This window comes from Perca flavescens, chromosome 12 (genome assembly GCF_004354835.1).
Source record: "Perca flavescens isolate YP-PL-M2 chromosome 12, PFLA_1.0, whole genome shotgun sequence".
Lineage (NCBI taxonomy): Eukaryota > Metazoa > Chordata > Actinopteri > Perciformes > Percidae > Perca > Perca flavescens.
Window position 1 is genome coordinate 22956118 of NC_041342.1, and position 24155 is coordinate 22980272.

Here is a 24155-nt window from a genome sequence, read left to right on the forward strand (position 1 = left end):
GATTTAAAAGACTTATGTGGGAGCCAAGAAAAAAAGTGACCTCACTTTGTCAGCATTTCAAGGTACCGTATACTGTCCAGACATTGCTATCAACGTACAATGGTGGGGCATGGATTGTATCACACACCTCATGCTCATTTATGTGATGTGAAAAATAAAAGAATTAAGGCTTGCCACTGCGGTATTGCTCGACTGCAAATGTCAGTAGTCCGGCGTTGCCAGACCTCTATCTCCACAGCTTTGTGTCATCCCTGGAGTATGGTCTGGCTACACCACCTATCTATTCTGGGATAGGAAGAAAAAAAAAAAAAAAAAAAAACGCTCTGGCTTCTTTGTATTTCGTTAAACCAATCACAACCGTCCTGGGCGGAGCTAAACCCCCTGAAGATGGCGAGAGGGGAGGGACAGCGCGTAATGACGCGCCGGATGTCATCATTCTGTTGATTTTAGACTAGGTGGATCCTGTCGGTGCTACTACTTTCTACAGACCTGACTGTCTGTTTGTGGACCTGCTGCTGAAGAAGAACAACCATGGCGCTGACCAGGAAGAACAGGGTGTTTGTCGTCGGCGTGGGCATGACAAAGGTAATATTATTTAATATTTGTCTCAAACCGTAAGGCGACATGAACAAACTTATGTAAGACTTGAGGCTAGGATAGTTGGCTAACTCCATAGTTGGCAGTCCATATAACATTGTTCAACATGTTCTTCTTAAAAAAAGCGTTTGTTTTGTTAGTTATCTAGCAGGCCATGGTGTAGTGACCTGTTAAGTTGGGCATTAATTGTGCTCATATCGTGTAAAAAAACTCCTAGATCTGTCACAACTGACCCTAACGGTACACATTGTAAACATTAGCTAGCTAAGTTAGACCAAACAATGTAACATTGTTTCAGTGTATGTTTTTTATTTTTTATTTTTAGTTTAAAAAATTGTTGGTTTTCTTGATTAAGTGGCAATTGGGTCTGGGTTGACTGCTCGACGTACTTGGCTCTGTATCTCATGCCTACATGTGAGTCCATAGTTCATGGACAACAGAGTTACAAACTGTGCTCAGGGTCATCACCTCAGCAGGCTGTTAACATTGGGAACTGTAGCTCCAGAGCTGTTTAGCTAGTTTCAAGCATAGATATTAATATCTATGGTTTATTCTGTCAGAACAAGTCTCAAGTCAAGTATCATTGTTTACCAAGCAAGTTGCAAGTGAAGATGGCAAGCTTCAGGCCTCTGAATGTTGACCATGCCCATCACAATTACACTAAAATGTTCATTGTTCATGTTTTTTTGTTTGTTGATAAACTGAGATCATGTAAACTGAGATCATGTCAGTTTATATGGAATTATTTTTGTGCCTTAAGTTCATTCCATAAGTTTAGTGCGTTTTATTATGGATTATAGTGGTGCTTCAAGTGGAATAATATGGAGTCACAGGAGTGCCATAAAAAAATGTGTCCAAGAATTAAAAGAAAAATGTGGAGAAATAAATACAAGAATAAATTAATAAATAAATAATTGTGGAAATATAAAGACAAATAACAAAATATAAAAGAATAATTATAACTATTTTCATGTATTTTGTATAATTAAAAATGTGTAAACATATGTATATTTTGCTTATAAATTACTCTATTTTTTCAGTATATTTATATTTATTATGTACTAATAATTTTTATCTCTTTGTTTTCCCATTCAAACTACTACCACATTCACACTGCACATGCACAAGTCCGCATCTACTTCCTGTTGTCTGCACTGAAAAGCTCCCACCAAAGATTTATACATGCAATCTATAAATTTAAAAAAATATATATATAAATATACAGAAATAAATGTGAAAATAAATTAAAATGCTTATAATTATTTTATATTTTGTAATTTGTCATTATACTTTCACAATTCTTTATTTTATTTACTCCTCTTAATATCTTGAATCTTTTGAAACCACTTAAGGTGGAGGATCACTCTTAAAATCATCCTACAATGGTTTATTAAATTATTTAAATGTAATTTTATGGCCATCTAGTGCATGGTATAGTGAATCAATGATGACCAGAAACAGTGTTTTGTCCAGCTTCATATTCTATGTAATGGGCTCCAGATCAGACTTTGGTTGTACTGGACAGCTTCCAAGTGTAAATGTGTAACTGTGTGAATGTGATCAGGGTGTTCCTGAAAAAGATAGCATTGCTCTCTCAGTGAAACTCCCCCCTGAATAAATAAAGGTGGAAGAAACCAATTACAATTGTCTAGGTCCTATCTACAGGGGCAAAGCGTGACATGCCAGATGTCAGGCTTTATCCTGGAAATGTACTTTCGTTGACCCAGACTAATTTTGAACCATCAAAAAGTAGCCTATTATTTCATTGACAATCGACTAATCATTTCAGCTTAATTTGCAAGTCAAATAACTAAAAGTACTGCTTGATCAAATGTAATGGTTAAGGTTGGTAACAAAAAGTTGAATGTTGTAATGCAGACTGTTATCCTGTACATGATAACCGTAAAATCAGATGTGAATGCGTATGTTGATTCACATCAACATAAGCAGGTTGTAGGGTCTGTCTCTCACTTTTATGTATTTTGCTGCAGTTTGACAAGCCTGGAGCCCGAGGTGACTATGATTACCCTGACATGGCCAAGGAAGCAGGTGCCTATCTTTCGGAATATGGACATTGTTCAGTCACTCAAAAGATACCATATGTGAATATCTGTGAAATGGCTCTTGTTGCATAACATGTAACAACGTTTTTTTACTACTCTATGTCTACATCTTATTTTAGGTCAAAAGGCCCTAGCAGATGCAGGTGTCCCATATTCTGCCATTGAACAAGCATGTGTAGGATACGTCTATGGTAAGATGTTGTTAAGTTACGGATAAAACGTGACCGTTTTGTATATTGTTTACACTTGACATGTCGTCCACTGAAATAGTAGTCTAGCTATCGGATATACAGTGCAGGTATAAAGCCTGGCATCCATCTGATTAATCGCTGAATTTCTATAGTTAATCGCATGTTTTATCACATGATTAAAATTCAATTATTTTGCATTTCGGAACTGTTTTTAAGTACATATTAACAATGAAAAGCAATTCTTACCAGTGTAATGAATGCAAGGGAAATTACTTTATGAACTTGACTTTAAGATTTCTCTTTATTATTTATTTACTGTAAACAAAAGAAAAATGTGTGAACCTGTGATTATTGCACTAATTAAGTACCTAACTAAAAAAGTAAAAATCCCTGTCCTTACCAAAGTCAATGTAGTGTGCAGTAACTTCTAAATAATTTGGATTACTCACTGACGTCCAGTGATCACCGGTTAATGAGACCGCACTTTGCAGCAGTTCCAGTTGGGCTGCTTTCTCCGTGGAGTACAGGCTGTGTGTGCGTGGGGCTGCTGTCCCTCTCGACGGCAATGTACTGTATAAGACGGGTCAGAACATGCCAACCGTAGTACGTCCTGAGACCCGAGTCTTCTACGATGCTGACAGGTCTGCAGTTAGTTGCCACCGTTTCGCAAGAGCTGTAGTAATTTTTTTGGATTTGGTTTCATCAACAGGTCGTCGAGTAGCACTCTCCAAAATAGTGCTTGGCCTGAGCCCACTAGCAACAACCTGATGTTAACTGTACAATGCTTAGCTTGTAGGTGGTAGCTCAAGTTTGATGTGCTTCGGTGATATTTTAATTCAGCTTTACACAATGTGCATATAGCTTTCAACTTGTTTTGGAAAATAAAAAGCGCCATTCAGAATTGTGTTGCTGCTGCATTTCTCCATCATGCCTGCAGCAGGAGGATGTGTTACGAGGAAATATGGCAGCTTGATGATAAGTAAAGGTGCTGCAAAGAGTCAAAATAGTAGCCTGTTAGGCACGACGCGAAGCCGAGTGAAGTGAAAATAAATTAATAAATGGCGGCATGCAATTAATGCGATTTTTAAAAAAACTAAAAAATTAACAGGTTATGCTCGGCCCTTAATCGCATCGCGATTAACGCGTTAATGCTGACAGCCCTACTTTCAAGAAATAATAATAACTTTATTTACAGACTCAAGGTCCAAATATAAAAGTACACACAACATACCACAGACAGAAGGGTACACCCAAACACAAAAAACATACAGACACACTGTCCATCACATAGTACACAGAGGGAACATACATACATACATACATACATACATACATACATACATACATACATACATACACAGACACAAAGATAGTTATACACAATACCACAAATACAAACAACCCAGAGCGTTTTGTTTTTTTTCTTTTTTCTTTTCCTATACCAGAATGTTAAATCGTGCAGCCAGACCATACTCAAGCGCTGAGATAGGTCTGGCAATGTGTGACTACTGAAATAGTAAATATTACCAACATTATATCCCAATGTACTTATCCTCCCACTACATTCTTGTAACTTCTTATATACTATGTACTCTTAAAAACCTAGATTTTATGTAATTTTAAGTCAAAGGTCATTAAAGAAAAAACAATATGTCTCTCATATTATATTTTGTGTTTATATGTGCTATATGTGTGGTTGTACTGCTGTCTGTCTTGGCCAGAACACTCTTGAAAAAGTGATGTTTAATCTCAATGAGTTAATGGTTAAATAAAGGTAAAAAAGGTCAAATTAGTAAGGAATAACATCTTCTCACCTACCTTATTCCCTCAGGTGACTCCACTTGTGGGCAGAGGGCCATTTACCATAGCCTGGGCCTGACCGGGATCCCCATCATCAATGTCAACAACAACTGCTCCACAGGCTCCACTGCACTCTTCATGGCTCGCCAGCTTGTTCTGGGAGGTGAGTTGAGCGGGACGCCATAAAAGTGATAAACCACCTAAAATCTATACTTTTAAAAAGGAGGCTGTAAGGAGCTAACTGTGGTTTCAATGGATTCTAATAATGAACACATTTTTGCAACAGAGAAAAGTATTGCAATGTCCATAGAAACTTCTCAAACGAGCTATTATTTAACTTAGACGGTAAAATTCACTCTTTGACCACTTTTCATCTCCTTTTGCAGGTCTTGCTGATTGTGTGCTTGCCCTTGGGTTTGAGAGGATGGAGAAGGGCTCTTTGTCCTCAAAGGTATGAAACTATATGCTGTAGGTTGTTGTACTGGATTTAGAGGAGGTGAACAAAATAACACTTCACAATATCTTTCAATACACTATACAAGTGTTGTTGATATTGTGTCCACCCCTTGTAGTTTTTGCCAGCAGCATAGTTGGGAAAAGAAGAAATATCAGCTGGGGTCCGCATTCGTCCTCCGAGAAGTACACCATATTGATAAACATTTAAAAACGTATCACAGCGGACATACAACTTAGTGTGGCTGTACCGCAGAAAATTAAGAAATAATGAACCTCTGTGCTCTTTTTAAAAGTTTTAATTAACTGCCGTTTGCTATTGAGTGAATTCTTATAACAGGGGAGCAGAAGGGGTAGTACTCAGAGAAATACACGTCATTGATAAACATTAAAAAATATATCACAGAGGACATAACAACTTAGTGTGGCTACACTGAAGAAAAGTAAGAAATAATCAACCTCTGTGCTCTTTTTAAAGGTTTTCATTAACTGCTGTGTGAGTGAATTCCTATAACAGGGGAGCAGAAGGGGTAGAGTGGGGATTATAATGAAGAGGTCTACCTTTTTAAAAAGTAAACTTAAAACACAAGTAGGCTGAGAGGTTTGTCAAAAATAAATTTCTTGGTTGTTGCCAAAACATAAAAAAATATATCAGTATCTAACATCAACAAATACCACGTTTACAAGGTGGAAAACCAAGCAAGTAAGTAAAATGTTATTTAAAACACTACTTGTTTCTAGTTTATGGACAGGACCAATCCCATGGACAAGCACTTTGAGGTGATGATCAACCGCTACGGGATGGTGGCAGCTCCAGCAGCACCACAGATGTTCGGCAACGCTGGCAGGGAGCACATGGAGAAATATGGTACATGCTACATGTGTGTTGGATACAGAAACTGCTTACAAAGTCTAAAATGTGATAGTGATGGTTGTCTCTTGCATTGAGGTCATGATTTTACTATATCTTAATGTTTGTGTCAATGTTTTAATCTCCTCCAGGCACTAAACCGGAACACTTTGCCAAAATTGCCTGGAAAAACCACAAGCATTCCACCAACAACCCGTACGACAGAGTTAACTTTTAAAACAAATAATCACTGTTTTAAAATATCCTTGAATACATTTTTTTTTTTTTTTTTTATTCAAGTTTGTGTGTGAATATGTGTGTCTACATGGATGCAGGTATTCCCAGTTCCAGGATGAGTACAGTTTGGAGCAGGTGATTAACTCCAGGAAGGTGTTTGACTTCCTTACTCTGCTGCAGTGTTGGTAAGAGCCTCCCTGATTTACAGTTAGTGTCGTCTTTTGAAAGTGAATTGATCATTCTGCCTTGAGTGTAACGATTTCAGGACCGAGGCTAGCAAGTAGCATTCAGATCTATTTGATCAAAGTGCAGAGTTATTGATCATAATTGCTAGGTTTTCTGCCAAAGGTGTGTGTGTGTGTGTGTGTGTGTGTGTGTGTGTGTGTGTGTGTGTGTGTGTGTGTGTGTGTGTGTGTGTGTGTGTGTGTGTGTGTGTGTGTGTGTGTGTGTGTGTGTGTGTGTGTGTGTGTGTGTGTGTGTGTGTGTGTGTGTGTGTGTGTGTGTGTGTGTGTGTGTGTGTGTGTGTGTAACATTCAAAGCTTAATTCGAAAACTTCAATAGAAGCGCCTAATGGGTAAAAAAATTACATTCAGCACATCCCTAGCAATTTTGATCAATATCTCTGCACTTTGATCAAATAGAAATAACTGCTACTTATTCATGTTTTATTTAAAAAAAATAAACCTCGACCAAATTTTCTTTTTATTTGAAAACCTTGAATGAGTTATTTTTATTTTTTTTAATCAATATTATCTATTTTTTGTAATGACTTAAGTTATTTATTATAATAGTGTCAAGAGCCAAAATAGAGGTTTTGTTATTGTGGTTATGTAAATGTAATTTATGGTGCTGTTAGATTGAGAATTCAAATGTCAACTTATGAATGAAGATTCAAACTATTCCGTACAGCCCCTTCAGTTCCTAACACCACCATGTCATGTCGGCTTGTCCTGCTTTTCTTCTCTCGTCAGCCCTACATCAGATGGTGCCGGAGCAGCAGTTTTGGCCAGCGAAGCCTTCGTCAGGAAACACCATCTGGAGAACCAGGCGGTGGAGATTGTGGCCCAAGAGATGGTGACTGACCTTGCTTCCACGTTTGAAGAAAACAGCTGCATTAAGATGGTAAGAAATTGTCATTTACAAAGTTTATCTCATGACAACAAACTGTTTATAACATTCTCCCCTTTTCTGGATCTACGTAAAATAAAATATTTGAAGTTTAATAGTACTTTGTCGGGGGATGAGAAATGTGTAAGAAAACACACTTTGATTGCTGAACTACAGAAGTTAGTACTACTCACTAGCGCAAACTTGCAAGCTATATTGCATTAAGAAACCTAATTTGCGCCATACAGACTTTGATGAAAATAGTTTGAGAGTGTTGATAAAGCAGGCAAAATGATAGCCCTAGCTGAAACAAATGGAGAATAAGTCCTTGATCCTGCTATTCACAAAGATAGGGGCTCTCTAATAAACAAATTCAAATACATTTTAAGCTTTTTTATATTTTATTTTAATACAGGGTCTTAATTTTCCTACATCCATGCAATGCTACCTCATGCTAATTTTTCTTTTTTTTTTTATTCTGTGGCGTTGTAGTTCTTTCTTTTGCTTGTCCAAATATTATTTGCTGCATTACGACTACAAATGAGACCAACATGTAACTTATATTGCAGAGTGAGTCTCTTTTGGATTGTTCCACAGATGTGAAACTGATTTTATTCTTCAGCTATGGGGAAGTGCAAGTTTAGCGATACTTAGCTTGAAAAAACTAGGGCTTGGTTGATGTTCTGATAAAGGTCTTACATTTCATTCATAATGGTCTTAAAAAGTCTTAAATTTGACTTGGTGAAACCTGCAGAAACCCTGTAATAGTCTAACTCTAAATACTCCTTAAAGTCGATGTTTTGTTTCAATACAAAAATGTGTTAAAAGAAACGGAGACAGAATATTTAGAAAGAGGTGTTTCAGAGTCCGAGATGAAGGGCTGCAATCAAGATGTTGGCTTTTAGTAAAGCACCTGGGGAGCACTGTTACAGCATTGGTGTTTATCAATGTTTTAAAAATGTACTCATCCCCTTCCTCACTTTTCTCTCTAATGACATTATTGTTGATCTAACCGAGCCACACAGAATGACGTCTGCTGTGATTTCCCCTGTTGCCAAACCGGGCAAAGGCTATTTTTCCCACGGAGTCAGTTTACGTCTTGAGAGTGGTTTCATCTTGAATTCATATAGATGAAGTGGTTCTCATTGCTGGCTGCCTCACCTCTATTAACACAAGGACACTTTTTCATATAATGTCAAGAGCGGGATCAATTCAGCATCCAGCGGTGGCAATATCGCTGTCAGGATAGAGCGGCCGAATTTATTTTATAATGTGGCTTTGGTAGAATGTGTATACAGAGAGTTAAGGTTTTTGATTGCACTACTAATCCTATCCTTAGACCTACTTGTCAAGCACAAAACCGACACCCGTCTTTATGGTTATATGACGACATTTTGCGAAAACTATCTAACTCAGGTGAATGAATTTCTCACCTTTTTTGAAGCTCATTAATGAATTTGGCCAACTCTTCAGTTACAAGGTTAATTGGTCTAAGAGTGAAGCCATAACCGTCTTACAAAACACAAAGGATGAAATATTTAGGTATTGTTATCAAATCTCCAATTCGCAAAATGTATGGGTTAAATGGTCCTAAGTTCCCAAGACAATAAAGGAAGACCTAAAGAGAGGGATGAATGTACCTCTATCATTATGTCGGAGAGCAGAAATAATTAAATTGAATTTACACCCCAGATTATCTTTTCTAATTTCTGCCTTTCCTCTAAAGTTTCCACAGCAGTGCTTTCAGAAAATTAACTTTTAAATTATTAAATAAATGAAATTGGATATCCACTTTCATATAAAGACACAACAATATGAAGGGCGGTAGTTAGGGCTGGTTAAAGCAAAAGATCATTGCAGAAAATAAGAAATACATTTTGTATGGCTGTTTGTGATCCCACCCTAAATGTAATAGAAATATTAATAACCCCTTAATTCATGTAACATAGCTAAATAACTTAATACACATCTTCCTATTTCTGGCAATGTCTTCTTGTCCAATTTGTAAGAATTTATTTACAGCTGGATGGAAACTGATTTTTAATAGGGTTTGGCAGCAGAAGAATATTACTAAATTGGGTCAATTGCTTTCTGATGGCAATACTATGGAAGTTTCTGAACTAAAAAATGCAGTAAAACTTAAAAATACTTTAAGGGCATAACAGTATCAACAACACCCACAATCCCATTATGAAATTGGAAGCTATATATTTGATGCATAACCTGGATTGATGGTTAAGTCTTGTTTTTATAGTTATCAGCTGTAGTTTTACCCCTCCTAACAGTCTTAAGTGTTGGGACCTGATTAATTAAGATAACCTTATTATGATACATTTGGTTGCTTTAATGAGCATCCCATTGTTTTTTTTTTTGCTATTCAGGTGGGATATGACATGTCTCAGTCGGCTGCCAAAAAGTGTTATGAAGCTGCAGGTCTGAAGCCCAGTGATGTCGATGTGGTCGAGCTGCATGACTGCTTCTCAGCCAATGAGCTCATCACGTATGAGGCTCTGGGGCTGTGTCCAGAGGGTAAGACTGCAGCTCTTCAAATCCTACTTTAACCCCAAGCTATTTTAAAAGTTGGCTGTTAAAGCAGGAATGGAGACAATTCCCACTGTCCTTTCACCTGAATTTAATTTGAATGGGTAAGGAATTGAATTAATTTTTTATTTTTTTATATTTGGTAACTGCTGATATTCAAATTTTAAGTTTTTCCTATAGGGATGCTGAGCTGAGTGTGAGCCTATAGTGTGTAGAGCAGCCTCTAATTTCAGCCTGTCTCACCTCTGAACCCCTTTGCCACACACACACACACACACACACACACACACACACACACACACACACACACACACACACACACACACACACACACACAGGACTGACTTGAGCAAAATCTAAATTACCATATAAACTAGACTTTAAACATGATTTGTTCATTCTTAAAAACTCTGCCTTTATTTTCCTGCCTCTTTGTTACCGGGTTATGACGGCATTTCGCTGTGAAGATAACCTAAAAAACTTTCAACTTTATTTTTGCCCCTGTAGGGCAATTGGTTTTACAGCAAGACTTAACAATACATTAAAAACACCTTGACATACAGTACAGTAAGGAGGTGGGGAGGTGTCATCAATACAAGTGGGCAAAATGTTCAACAATAGTAGTCACTAGTGTTCAACATTCACATTTTCACAGTCTGCAAAGCATCAATAGCATCTTCAGAAAATGCCAAGGCAGATAGAATAAATAGCGTCAGAATATGACCAAATAAATACAAATGCCATCTTCAATCTGCCATCATAACAAAATCGTCATCATTAGAAACATAGGCATCAACAACAACCTCATCAACACGAACCATATCATCTCATCTCATCAACTACACTACACACTTCAAGTGAGTAGTCTTAGGACTCCCTACCTCCTCCCCTGGCTTGTGTTCAGAAGTGAAATGGCCAAAAAGGGACGTGATCACAGATATACTGAAGAGTACAGGCATGACAGGACTGTTGTACATGCAGGAACTAAGAGTATCTTCCCCAAGAGGGATTCAGAACTACTAAAAAAATTACATCTATTAAAATCCTGTTTCCAAAATACACAGAGGATATAAAAAAAAAACCTCATTATTTGGTCAGCTTTATTGACATTAGCAAATGAGCGATCGCATGGGGAGTGTGAGCCAACAGAAAGTTGGCATCTAAATGTTGCTACTGCACAGAAGCACCCGACCAATTAAAAGGGAGGACTGACGGCTTCATCAGTGTTGAACAACTCAGTTTCCCTTATTACATTACAATGCAAGCGTGACAAATACATCCACTCTGGAGATAATTTTAAAAAGCTTCGTAGTCTGAGATGGAAAATTCTGATTTCATGTATGAGTGACTGAAACTATAATTCCATTTTGATATTTTCACACTTACCAAGTTATGCCTTTGATTGCAGAAATGTGTCAGGCATGAATAATGTTTTTTCTTTTTTTTACCATTTGGTTAACATTCATCAACTCATATTAGTATATGTTGATTGTCCCTCCAAGGTGCCTTCCTGGGGTCTAGAGATATAGATAGAAGACATACTTTTCAGTGTTGCATTTTACATAATGACAAACAGACCAACTTTATAGTATTTGTAGTATTTCTTATTTATTTGTAGGAACTTATTATTTGATTCCCTTTCTTATATCTTCCTTATAAAATAGACATATACAAATAAATTATTCTGAAATAGTTTGCTTTAATTTATTTTCTCTTTTATGTCTTCACGTATAATTGTTTTAATTTATCCTTTTTAAATTATTTTTTAGAAATCACATTTTTTAATATAAAATCTGCTACTATACAAACAAAGGCAGGTTTGTTGATAATACCATACATGTACTGATAATATCAAATGAACATGCCATAATATTGTACTGTAGATTTCACTCTGTACTGTTTTGTGATCTTCCTGTGTGTTTCACAACCTCTGCAGGTAAAGCAGGAGAGATGATTGACAGAGGGGACAACACATATGGAGGCAAGTTTGTCATCAACCCCAGTGGTGGTCTCATCTCTAAAGGACATCCTCTGGGCGCCACAGGTAGGCCGAGCCTCTGACTCTTGATGAAAGCCTCTATAAACAAATTATGTGCACGCTGGTGTATATCTTCAGTCTTTGCCAAACAACCTCCACAGTGGCCACTAGGAGGCATATGCCACCATATGTATTGCACTGAGACAAACAAGTCCTCAGATTAGAAGAGTGCTGGAGAATGTGAAAGAAACACAACGAAGAGATTTTTGCTCTTAAATCATTTAGCTTATAGGGATAATTGAGAAATTCAAAAGCTCATTAAGCAGATAGGATGAAATACTTAACTATAACATTAGAGCAAGTGCTGTCCCTGTCGAGATTAGGAAATTGCCAGATTAGGAGTCAACTTTTCACCCCTCTCAGTGAGGATATTGTGATTAACACTTGCATAATGCTTTAGTGTCTTCATTTGGAGACCGAGACGTATGACGAGATTGTAGCCATACTCTATAACCAAAGTGTTGGGAGTTTTTTTTTTAAGGATCATCCCCAAGAAAAAACATATTGACTGCAACTCCATGTGTATGAGTTAAAACTACATTTTCTCTTCTCAGCGTCTTTGTAGATATTTTGAAATTAGAGTAACAAAGATAACTCTTTTGTTATGGCACTAGCATGAGTTCTCTGTCACTGGCTATACATCTATTACTCTTTTCTCAGGAGTTGGTGGAGACCAAAAAGAGAGCTAAAAGAAGATTAAAATGTATCATATTTATTAGGTGACTAGTAACACCACTCCAAATGAATGTTGGTTTGTGTCTGCTGACTTTGTAAATAAGCAACTGTTTGCATTTTTTAACTTTATAAGGTGAGAATAAGTGAATGGTGTTTACAGCTTATTTCTGCTGCCCCCAAATGGCCCAAAAACCAGCTAATGCTGATTTAAATTGTGTTAAAAGCATTGTGTTTTATGAAATGGGAAAATTGAGGGGCTTTTTGTTCTGTGCAACAAATGTTTCTTGAAACAAATCCTAATACTTGCTCAATGCATTGTAAAACATGTGTATTGTTTTCCTCAGAACTCCATTTCAGAGTCCATCATCAGTTAAAACCTAATGAACCAAGTTAAAAAAATTTGTTATTGATACCTGAACTTCTTCACTTGTTTTTGTCTTCCTCACTTTATTTAATGTATCTTTCTCCAGCCTTTTACAGCTACATCAGCCATAATTACATTGCCAGATACTCACGCCACCCAAATACTACATCCCCCTCTACAAGTCACCTCACCCTTCCCCTCTTTTCCTTCTCTTCCCCTCTCTTCCTCTCTCAGGTCTGGCGCAGTGTGCAGAGCTGTGCTGGCAGCTCCGAGGAAAGGCAGACAGGAGACAGGTCCCAGGGGCAAAAGTGGCCTTGCAACACAACATTGGCTTAGGAGGAGCTGTGGTTGTCACTCTCTACAGGTTGGGATTCCCTCAGGAGGCCAGGTGAGGAAGTACTTACAAACTATTTGTTTTTAGTTCCCTTAGATACTTTGTGTAGCATATATTTGATAAGTGATCATTGTTTGCAGGCTCTAAAAGGCAGGTAAGCTACTGCTGACTAACACGCCAGAGGCATAAGATCGGTTTCTATATTTTACTACTACAGTTTTTCTCTTCATTATTTGGTCTTGTGCTGTAGATACATTACAATGCTTTGTATTATTTGTTTTTTTATTTGCACACATATAACATTGCATATAAAATCCAGATAATGGAAAAATGAGAAATGTGTTAGAGGTCAAGAAGCCTCAGGCTTTTTACATTGCTTTATAAAGATAAGACGGACTTTATTAATAATAATAATAATAATAAATTGAATTTATATAGCGCTTTTCATGGACTCAAAGTCGCTTTACAGGGCAGGGTAGATTAAAAACAAAACAAGTAGAACAAAACAAAACAAGTAGAACAAAACAAGATTCAGATGAAAAATGGAGGGGGGGCAGGGGGGCTATGGGTAGGCAGAGTTGAAGAGATGGGTCTTGAGGCGGGACTGGAAGATGGTGAGGGACTCAGAGGTGCGGATCTCTTGGGGGAGGGAGTTCCAGAGCCTGGGAGCTGCTCTGGAGAATGCTCTGTCCCCATAATCCCACACTGGGGAAATTCTTGTGCTACAGCAGCTCAAAAGGAAAAGATTTACACACATCAGAATAACACAAATACACATTAAGTGGACATAGGCGAAAAAATATCCATTAAGTATAAGAAATAGAAAAAAATAGAATTAGTTATAATAGTAATAAATCAAACATTTACACAATAAACCTCCTTCTATAAACAGACAGTATATAAACACAGATATACAGATGAGTAAGGTGCGGATGAATAGAAATGAAATCTTGCATAGTTGGAGGTGACACGGAGTAATAAATAATAAAGTGTAGTGCAGAATATTGTCCAGTGATGGCTCATATAGCAGAAACAGCTAGCAGTGCTACATTATGATGTTTCATCAAAGAGTCTGACTGCTGCTGGAATTAAGCTACATTGCCCTATATTCTTTACTTTGTATCTAGCTGTTCTTTCTGCTTCCCACAGTTCCCACATAGGTGCAGTTCCCACCAGCTCAGTCAACGGTCTGGATGGGTTTAAAGCTTACCCCGTCTTCAAAGAGATAGAAAAACGTCTACAGGAGGTACTGTATAGTAGCACACTGTCACAACAAAAGTTCCCTTAACACTTTAATCTAGCTACTGTGTTTGATCCTGTGGAAGAGTGGGTTTGCATCTAATTAAATGCATCCATAGATTTTTTTAAAATTTTTTTTTTAGGTTACCTTCTCTTCCTTTTAGTCGACTGATGCAAATGTCCGAAAGGAAGAAGAAGAAAACCTACTTTATTAATCCCAAGGGGAAATTATTTTTTTTACACTTGGTTATTAAACACACAATATGTACTTTATTGTTGTTTACCAACCTTTTTACAGATTATTTTATATTTTAGCATTAGGCATGCAGTTACCTACATGAACAGAGTGATGCTGTACTGTAACAACTGTTTAAATCTGATCCTGTGAAAATCTTACAGCATGCTAAAGTTTTTTTCTCTTAAAGTGAATTAGTGAAAAGCCCCTCATCTAGATGGTGTAATGCTTTATCTCTTCTTTTGCTGGTGCAGTATAGCATTGTAGATCTACCATATGTTTACGTGACAGGAAATGGCTTATCTTTACATTTTGAAGTCACTAGTACACCACTAGGAAAGTACTGTACTGTGAAGTGTAGGGAAAATGCCTTGCATGCAGATGCTGCTCCAGAGTTTTTCAGTGTTTCATGGTCTTTATTAAGAGACTGATGCAGCTTGTGCAAATGTCCTACAGCCAGTTTATCCACCTTTTTATTGAATCTTTCCCTCATGCAGTAAGGTGAATCGGAGCAACCTCTTGTTCTCAAATACAGTATGAAAAGTTAATTTTCTTTATTCCCAGCTAGAGCTCAAGGCTGTTACATCACACTGAGATCAATTTATAACCTCTATGTTTGTGTTACCATACCCATATTGTGTGAAGAAAAGGTAGGGGGACATTGTGGATGTGATGATTATTTGAACTGTACCCACTTCAGCACCCCAATGAGCCATCGAAACTCTCCATCAATTTCTTCATTGCATGACATTAACGTGATTTCAGATGGCATTCTGCTGCCTAGCTGAAAGTTTGATGGTGCCTAATATTTTTCTCATAGAAATGCTTGCACTGGTAGCCTCAAAGTGTGGTTCTTAAAAATCACTGAAGCTACATCATTTATTACAAAGTTTTGTGTTGGATTTATAACATTCCAAAATCTTAATTTTTATTTTTCATTTTCACTGTATACACATATCTGTTCCAGATATTGTTTATCGGTTTCATTAACTACTAAAAATCGGTATCAGCCTTGAAAAACAGTATCAGTCGATCCCTACTCCAAGATGAACGAAGAATCAAAAAACAGAGAAAACTCTTGATGAATTGAAGTCAGTTCTTCGTTCACCATGGAAGCATGCAAGAAAAACACATTACAGGGTGGAGTCTTCAGAACATCTACATCCCTCTCCAAATTATATTTCTTCACCAACATATGCCAGGTTTCCAAGGTTAATTTTGTGATTGAGTCAAGCTTTTTCTAATTTTTCTTGAACCTATACCAATTTGCAATCAAATTCTGGACATGGCATCTTTCTGTACCGAATTTAAAATCTTTCCATCTTGTCTTGTATCACACCAATATACCAAAGGTTGGAGCTCTGCAGCATAGTAATACGGCTGGGAAAAATGACCAAAATCTTCTATCCTGAAATAGTCATTTCATATCTCAATTACGTGCCCTGGCATATCAGAAAAGATCAGGTGGACCAGTTCTGTATGTGTATTAGTCAGGCTGGTACCAGAGGCCTCCTTTTTATAAATGTACAAACAGTTCTTAAAAGGTAAGGCCACTTTCAGAATATGTGTTATGTGTGAATATATGTTTGAATGCCTGTAGTTAAAGGCACTGTTGAATCCTGTTGTATTTTAATTTACATAGACATCCTCAAAACCACTTGAGCGTGTGATTTGTCAAGATTATTAGTTATAACCTGCACGTGATGGTGACTGATGCTTCGGGTGTTGGTGCAGACCAGAGCTGCTTTACAATAATTATGTCAGTTGTAAAGTGTGCCATAGAGCCGTTGGAGTGGCCTGGAACCCTCCGGTGGCAGGATTATACATGTAGAACATATATTCTTATTGTTTTAAATTCTACTCATTCCTGCATGTCCAACTCCCACTCCCTTTCTGCACTTGCCAATGTGATGTTGACTAATAACTGTGTTACCCACTTGTGGATTATTCGAATCTGTGGCTCTGAACAACTACAGGAAACTTCAGTTTGATTGATGGTTGCAAGTGTTGGTCACATTTCTCAGGAGCTGACATGATTTGGTGACTCTCTGGTCATTCTTGCCCTATGTTATTCAAGTGGTGTTGTCTACAACTACTTTGTCAACTCAAACCCCTTCTGGACTCACTGCAGGAAGGAGAGCAGCTTGTCAAGAAGATTGGTGGAGTGTTTGCCTTTAAAGTGAAGGACGGACCAGATGGGAAAGAGGCGACCTGGATCGTAGATGTGAAAAATGGCAAAGGTTCTGTCAGCAGTGATCCAGGTGTGTATCTCAACGGAGGAGAGGACAAATAACATTTACTGTATTTTGTATTGTGCAGCAGTGTGATTTAAAAAAAAAAAAAAAAAAAAAAAAAAAAAAAAAAAAAATGTTTTTCCATCCTGGACCTTTCTCCTACTTTTTACCTCATGGATGTTATATTCCGTTCCATATGATGTCCCTAAAAGAGCTAAGGGATTCTCAGAAATCTTGCTTTTAATACACAATTAAATTATATACAAGAATTCTCTGGCAGTCTGACATTTCTGTTAAAGCATGTACTTTCAATACTAGTAAGACTTCTTTCCCATTTTCACACTTAACATCTCCGTAGCAGTATGTACATGCACCAACATATGACCTTTTTGTCTGCATTTATTATTGACTGAGTCTGAACACAACAGACAAAAGGCAAAAACAAAAAAGCAGAGACTTGAAAATCAACAAGCAACATCAGTAGGCAATAATTAATATGGTCTGTCACTGCATCAATGCAGAATCGTCCAGGTCCGCATCGCGATAAGCTTTGATGCAATGATTAATTTCAACACACACACACACACACACACACACACACACACACACACACACACACACACACACACACACACACACACACACACACACACACACACACACACACACACACATCACATTTCTTGCATTATATGCATCCTTGGCATTTACAGGCGGTCCAGTTGTATTGCTTTTTTTTTAAGCTGCATGTGGCCTCCACACACACTCATATGCTACATGCACACACACTCTCATAAAAAGCCCCCTGACTTGTTTTCCATTAGGCTGTGCCCCCCCCAAACCCTGTGGTTTTCTCCAGCTCTAAGCCGTTATTTCGGAATTTAACATTGCCTCTCCATCTGACTCATTGTTCAGGAAATGGAAAGAAATCTTCAGAGAAATCCTGAAATTCTCTGTCAAAAAACATTAATGTTTTTTTTGGGGGGCTTTGTTGCCCTTTATGGTATGACCGTACTATATTTGTAAAGAAAAATAGGGAAAGCTGTACTGGGTCAAGAAACTGGAGGTTGTTGTGGTAAATAATCAGGTGCTTTTTGAAGATGGGCAGGTTGTCAAGTAGGAATAAAAATAAATAATAATAAAAAAAGCTTACTTTTAATTGAAGTCCATGGTGTGGCTTGGCAGTCTGAAATGCATCTGAGGCACTCTGAATTTGAAGTTAAAAAATAATACCTTGATAACCTACGTGTTTCAACTCCAAGGGTTTTCTTCAGGGTGAAGAAAGGAAGTATTCTTCTTTTACAGGCTGATGGTGGTATTCAGATGTTTTGTCCTGGGAAGCTACAGAACATAGCAGGGCCCATTTTTTTTTTTTTTTAAATTGTGCTTTCACCTTCAGTGAAATAAACTGCATTGGATGTGCCATACACAACATGTTTTGACACTAATGGAAAGTTTCATCCAAATGGCGAGTGGGCTCTGGAGTGCTTTCTATTTAAAGCATTGTAAAAATGGTGACTAACATTTGCTTCCAGTGTGTCTTGGTGTACAGACAGCACCATGCACTTCTAGGGTCATAAGTGATGATTGAGATTGTGTATTAGTCTATACATTTGTTTTTAGGACAATACTGCACATTATGCCTTTTTGTGTGTGTATAAGGAACAGCAAATATACTTTTGTTATTTAATATATATATTTTTTATATATATCTTTATTGTTTTAGTTTTAAGGAAGACAAACGGGTTATACAAGAAAATGTAAGAGCAACTTATTCTTCAAGAAACAACACCCACACAATGATGAAATTAAATAAGTATACAGAAAAATAGATCAACAAAAACAAATTAGGTTATAAAATAGTTATAAATTAACAAAAAAAGATAAAATGAAGTTACCACATGAATGAATACATGACCAGATATCCAGGCATCCAAGTGTTGCAGCATATCGCTTGAATAAGGATTTCAGTCCAAATAATCCATAAAGGCATCTGAATTTGTAATTCTGATGGATTCAACATATTGTGGAAGTTCACCATAATAACTAAGCCTTTAAATCTTTTCTTTTTAGGTAAAAAGGCAGACTGCACCTTATCCATGAGTGACGGCGATATTCTGGATCTGATGACCGGAAAGTTGAACCCACAAACGGTATGTAGTTATGCACTAACCATATCTATCTGCACTCACGTTGTGATGCGCATATTGTTTTTAAAGTGATCTTATAAATATGACTAATATAATATAAATATAGGCTACGCTTACACAGATTAGGAGATCGATTTCCAACAATTCACGTTCCCCAACGGATTTAATAGAAGCTTTTTTTCAATTGATACTAAAATCACATATCCACTATCACCACATTTTATGGTTGGTTAGTTTGCTTTCACACCATAAACAAACCGCATCACCGAGAAGTTGGAAAGGGACCTCAGTTCAGTCCATACCAAAGTTTGATTGACAGCTTTCACACCAGCCCAAATAAAGTGATGAACTAAATGGGGGGGGGGAAGCAAACCAAATCGGTTTAACCAAACCGAACAGGTTATGTGAAGGCACCCTGAATTCCCTGGATTTGTGTCTACACACAACTGTCAATCCACAAAACAGTCAACAACTGCTCTCAGTTCTGGTGCAGATTTTTTGGGTAGCCAAACTCAGTGTCATCCCATAGACATGTATTTCTTTTCACTGTCTGGTGCATGTAAATGGTTAAATGGTTTCTGTATGGATGCCTTTCCATTTAGTCAGTCAGGGGAATTCCTAAAGCAACAGGAAACTCAGAACTGTGAATTCTCACTACTGGTACAGTAGGTGTTAATTGTACTGGCCTCCTCACGAGTTCCGGGAAATGTGATCAATTTCTGACATGCTGTGATTATTTTGCTGGCAAAGTGCAAGTTTGATTTCTGCCAGTGCAACCGTATCTAATTGGCAATTAGACGTGGAGATCCTCTGCATACAGCCGTACGCAGACCGTGATAAAGCATGTAGGAGTATAGACAAAACACTGCCTAAACTAAAAAAGATTATTTTCATGCCAAATGAGTAAAAATACCATTGACTCACTTTTATATGGCCTGCAACAGAAGATATGGTTCTATTAGATGGTAAATAAATGAACAGAGATAAAGAAATAATAAGAAGAGGTTAAATTTAGATGACGTTATTCAGTATTTCAGTGACAGAGAAACATCTTGAGTGCCTTAAAAAGGTTCCCCCAATAATGCTTGTATGGAACTGAATTTGAACAAGTAGGATACAGTAATGTCTTTTTTTATATCAAATTTAGCCTTGATGGTTGTTTTTTTTTAAGATTGTTAAGAAGTAAAATAAGCCCCACATGGCTTTGATTGTCTGGAAGTGGTGTGCTCAAGTAATTGATTCGCCCATGTGTGGGAACATGTAACCTTCTGGCTGTGTAGCCATAGATACAGAAACATTTCTACGTCTGTCTGTAGCTGTAAGTGGTTTGTTATCCAACTCTCTACATTCTCTGATCTCCATAGTTTGAGGGCAGGAATAAACAAGTTCAAACGTTTGCCACACAGCTGGTCCTAACAGAATTAAAAAGGTAATTGAGTTGTGGAAGGTGTCAAAGTGCTTGTACGAGGCTCAGCGCTGCAAGTGTCTGAACCTGAATGTAGTCTCGATCAAATCAATGTGGGAAACATTAGATATTACGTAATCTTAAAAAGGAATAGCTGCATTTGTTAAAAACTTAGATAGGACTGTACAGATGGGTGTTACTACCTGCTGGACATCTCTGCCCATAGTCAATTTCTCTTGTAGGCTTGTATGCTCCAGCAAGCAACTGCAAAAGAATCTAACAAACCACAAAAGTTAACTTGGTTTGTGCTTGCCATCTTTTTATCTGAGAAGACTGATTAAAGGATTGCAAAATTTGGGATGTGTATTAAAAAAAAATTCCTCTCAGCTATGTAAAGTTCCTCTGCTAAATGTTACAGACCACACAACAGAGCAGAAGAAACTGTTGCAGCCTTTAAATGGTTTAAGTAGAGATTGGCATAACTTGAAGTGCTTGTTCTTGGCTAGGTCAATGTCAACAAAAGGAAATAAAGTGTTCAGTTCAGAAGACCCAAAAGCCTCAGTCCTTGCTCTGTTTTTCATTGTTTCTGCCACTCAGAGCCTAGAGGTTGGGCAGTTGATAGCTTATCAGTCTTCACTTAAAGGGGTAGTTTGGATCGTAGAAGTGGGGTTGTATGAGGTACTCATCCATAGTCGGTGTATTACCTACAGTAGATGGTGGTCGGCACGCCCCCAGTTTGGAGAAGCAGGAAGGAGTACCGACACAGAAGCTAAGCAATCTGCTGCTGGGGATTTTATTTTGTGACTTTGAGGAATCTGAACTAACCCTTTTTAAAACACCAAAATCACACAACACAAACAAACTAACAGTGGTAGACCAGCAACTAGGGTTGCACCGATCCGATATTAAGATCGGATATCGGCCCTGATATTGACAAATTAGCTGCATCGGAAAAATTAACAGATCCTGGGGCTGATCCATTTTCCAGGTTTTTTTTTTCCCCCTCCGTCGCAGCACATCCTACGTCATTTGTCAGCAGCACGTTATTTTGTCTTAGTTAGGAAAGTAATGTTTAGTTAGGAAAGTCTGGTGCCTTTAGTCTCTTCCACATGGTGGAAGGAAGGTATAAGGTTGAAGGTATACGGTTTATTATTAGTTCAACAACGGTATCGGATCGGTATTGGGTATCGACAGATACACAAAGCCCAGGTATCGGTATCTGAATCGGGACTGAAAAAGTTGGATCGGTGCATCCCTTCCAGCAACTCCTGTGTTCTGTGAGGTAAAATGACTATTTTTGTTAAAGGAGTCTGGTGGCTTTGAAGAGACCATAGATAGATAGAACGGCTTCAGTTCCCCGTCAGAAAGGGCTGTCTGACGGCATCGTAAAGCGGTTAAACTATTCTAAATTTAGCGTACACTTTTTCAAATTGATATTGATTTTTTTTTTTTAAGTTACGTTTTGCCGTCCACAGCTGTAAATTGCTTAGCTTGTTTGTATTCCTGCCTGCTTCTCCAAACTGGGGACATATAGACCGCCAGCTACTGTAGGAAATACACTGATGATGGATAACTTCCTCATGCAACCCCGCTTGAAAAGATCCAAACTATCCCTTCAACACAAAACATCATTTAGCACTTTATAATGGCTTACTTAAAAGCATCTTTTACAGTATGTCATTAGATTTTTGTTTGTCAAAACAATTGTCAGGTTTTCTTTTTCAGTGTATCTGAGATGCATCTTTCAGTGAGAAATGTATTATTAAAAGTTTGATTTGAAGTTAAAAGTCAAATTTGTAATCTTTTTTTTTTTTCTCTTAACTCCTGTCCGCAGGCGTTCTTCAAAGGGAAACTGAAGATCACTGGGAACATGGGCATAGCTATGAAGCTGCAGAACCTGCAGTTTACACCAGGCAAGGCCAAGCTGTGAGACTCTTAGCTAACTGTTTGTCCTCTGAGCAGCACTTAAAGGACAACTTAATTCCTCCTAATCAACAAGCTCATTGCATACTTTGATAATGCGTTTGATCTTGAGAGACGATCCATACAGTTTCAATTTCAGCTGCTACTGTTGATATCAGAGCACACTTGCCGCATAGTATATACATAATTGTTAATATATGTTGTTTAATCTCCTTGACCCATCACCTTTTAATTCTGATATCATTTCTGAAACATCCAGTCTTTAGGAGCTGCTTGCTCATATGCAACATCAGTGCAAATTTGAAAAATATGTGGCGCTCCTCCGTGTTTGATAAATCATGTAGTTAAAACACTCAATGTGCCTCTCATTTCTGTCTATAAAATTCAACTCATGGTTTAAAGCCATTTTTGGCCTCAATCATTTTGATAGATCATTTTGTATAGAATATATGTCTGTAAATGATAGGAATTATCTAATAAATAAAAAAATCCTTCACTGACGATAACAATGTCTGACGTTTTTTTCCCCTTTATAGTAGGTATTTCATTTTTTTCTACTTCATCATATTGTGTTCACGGTTAAATAAGTTTGATTTGTCATAAATCTGTTACAGTGTGAGATCTTAAATACTTTTCTTTATAAAATAGTACTTTGTCTTAGTAGAAGAAGAAGGTATTTGAGCCAATATTTTTTTCTATGTTATTATATTTTTGTACGGCTAGACGGAAAAAGGGGACAAACCAAATCTCTAGATGCAATCGGCCCCTTCCAAACAGGCACGTGCTCCAAACTGGCATTGTGTGTGTACACATCGCAAACATTTCTCAGCTTAAGTCCTTCACGCAAATTAAATAAATAAAAAACGAAATACTTAAAGTGATGGTTTGGAGTAATTTCACCCTAGGGTTCTTTGCACCATGACCTCGAGCCAAACACCCACCCCCCCCCCCCCTTTTTCACCTGGGTCGAACATTGGGAGAGTTAGCGTAGAGTAGCGTTATCAGCTGAATAGCTTAGCGCAGAGACTAATGGACCCACGTTTGTATCTCGTAAGTTACCCCACTAATAATGCCCAAAATGATACCAAACTTCTACACTAGTACAAATAGGTTATGCACTCATAAAACAAAAAAAGTTTGTAAGTACACCAGAAATGTATGAACACTTGCCTGCTCTCTTCTGCTAGCTGCTGATGCTACCTGCAGTTAGACGAGTGCTTAGGGCCGTCTACAAATTACAACACCGAAAAGAGATACAAAAATATTTATTAATTTAACTTTTTTTTTTTTTTTTTTTTTTTTTTTTTTTTTTTTAAGTAAGTGCTGTAGTATAACTAGCAGGAGACAAGTAATAATTGAGGTAAGTTTGGAGACATTACTTTATTTAATCATTAAATTAATAAATATTTTTGTTGTATCTCTTTTCGGTGTAGTAATTTGTAGACGGCCCTAACCGCTCTTATTACCGGTAACAGTAGCAGCAACAGCAGAGAGCAGAAGTCAACAGGCAACTGTTATTTACATAAACTTCTGGTGTACTTACAAACTTTCCAATCCATCGTTTTATGAGTGCATAACCTATTTGTACTACTGTAGACGTTTGGTATAATTTCGGGCATTATTAGTGGGGTAACTTACTAGATACAAACGTGGGTCCATTAGCCCCTGCGCTAAGCTATTCAGCTGATAACGCTACTCTACGCTAACTCTCCCAATGTT

General features: G+C 37.5%; 1 protein-coding gene across 1 annotated transcript; it reads left to right on the plus strand.

Moving 5' to 3' along the window:
* The first annotated feature begins 403 nt into the window (after window positions 1-403).
* On the plus strand, window positions 404-22942 carry scp2a (sterol carrier protein 2a). Its single transcript, XM_028594140.1, has 16 exons — window positions 404-585; window positions 2589-2646; window positions 2780-2851; window positions 4683-4814; window positions 5038-5102; window positions 5846-5972; window positions 6107-6170; window positions 6290-6376; window positions 7163-7313; window positions 9680-9827; window positions 11776-11883; window positions 13151-13304; window positions 14400-14496; window positions 16856-16985; window positions 19032-19111; window positions 22348-22942. The coding sequence occupies exons 1-16, from the start codon at window positions 532-534 to the stop codon at window positions 22441-22443; spliced, it is 1623 nt and encodes a 540-aa protein (XP_028449941.1). The 5' UTR covers window positions 404-531; the 3' UTR covers window positions 22444-22942.
* Window positions 22943-24155: the final 1213 nt, after the last annotated feature.

Excerpts from the sequence above, each read along its gene's own strand:
- scp2a (XM_028594140.1), top strand. The coding sequence starts at position 532 with ATGGCGCTGACCAGGAAGAACAGGGTGTTTGTCGTCGGCGTGGGCATG. Across the intron at positions 586-2,588 it reads TCGGCGTGGGCATGACAAAG|TTTGACAAGCCTGGAGCCCG; the intron begins GTAATATTATTT and ends ATTTTGCTGCAG. Across the intron at positions 2,852-4,682 it reads ATGTGTAGGATACGTCTATG|GTGACTCCACTTGTGGGCAG; the intron begins GTAAGATGTTGT and ends TTATTCCCTCAG.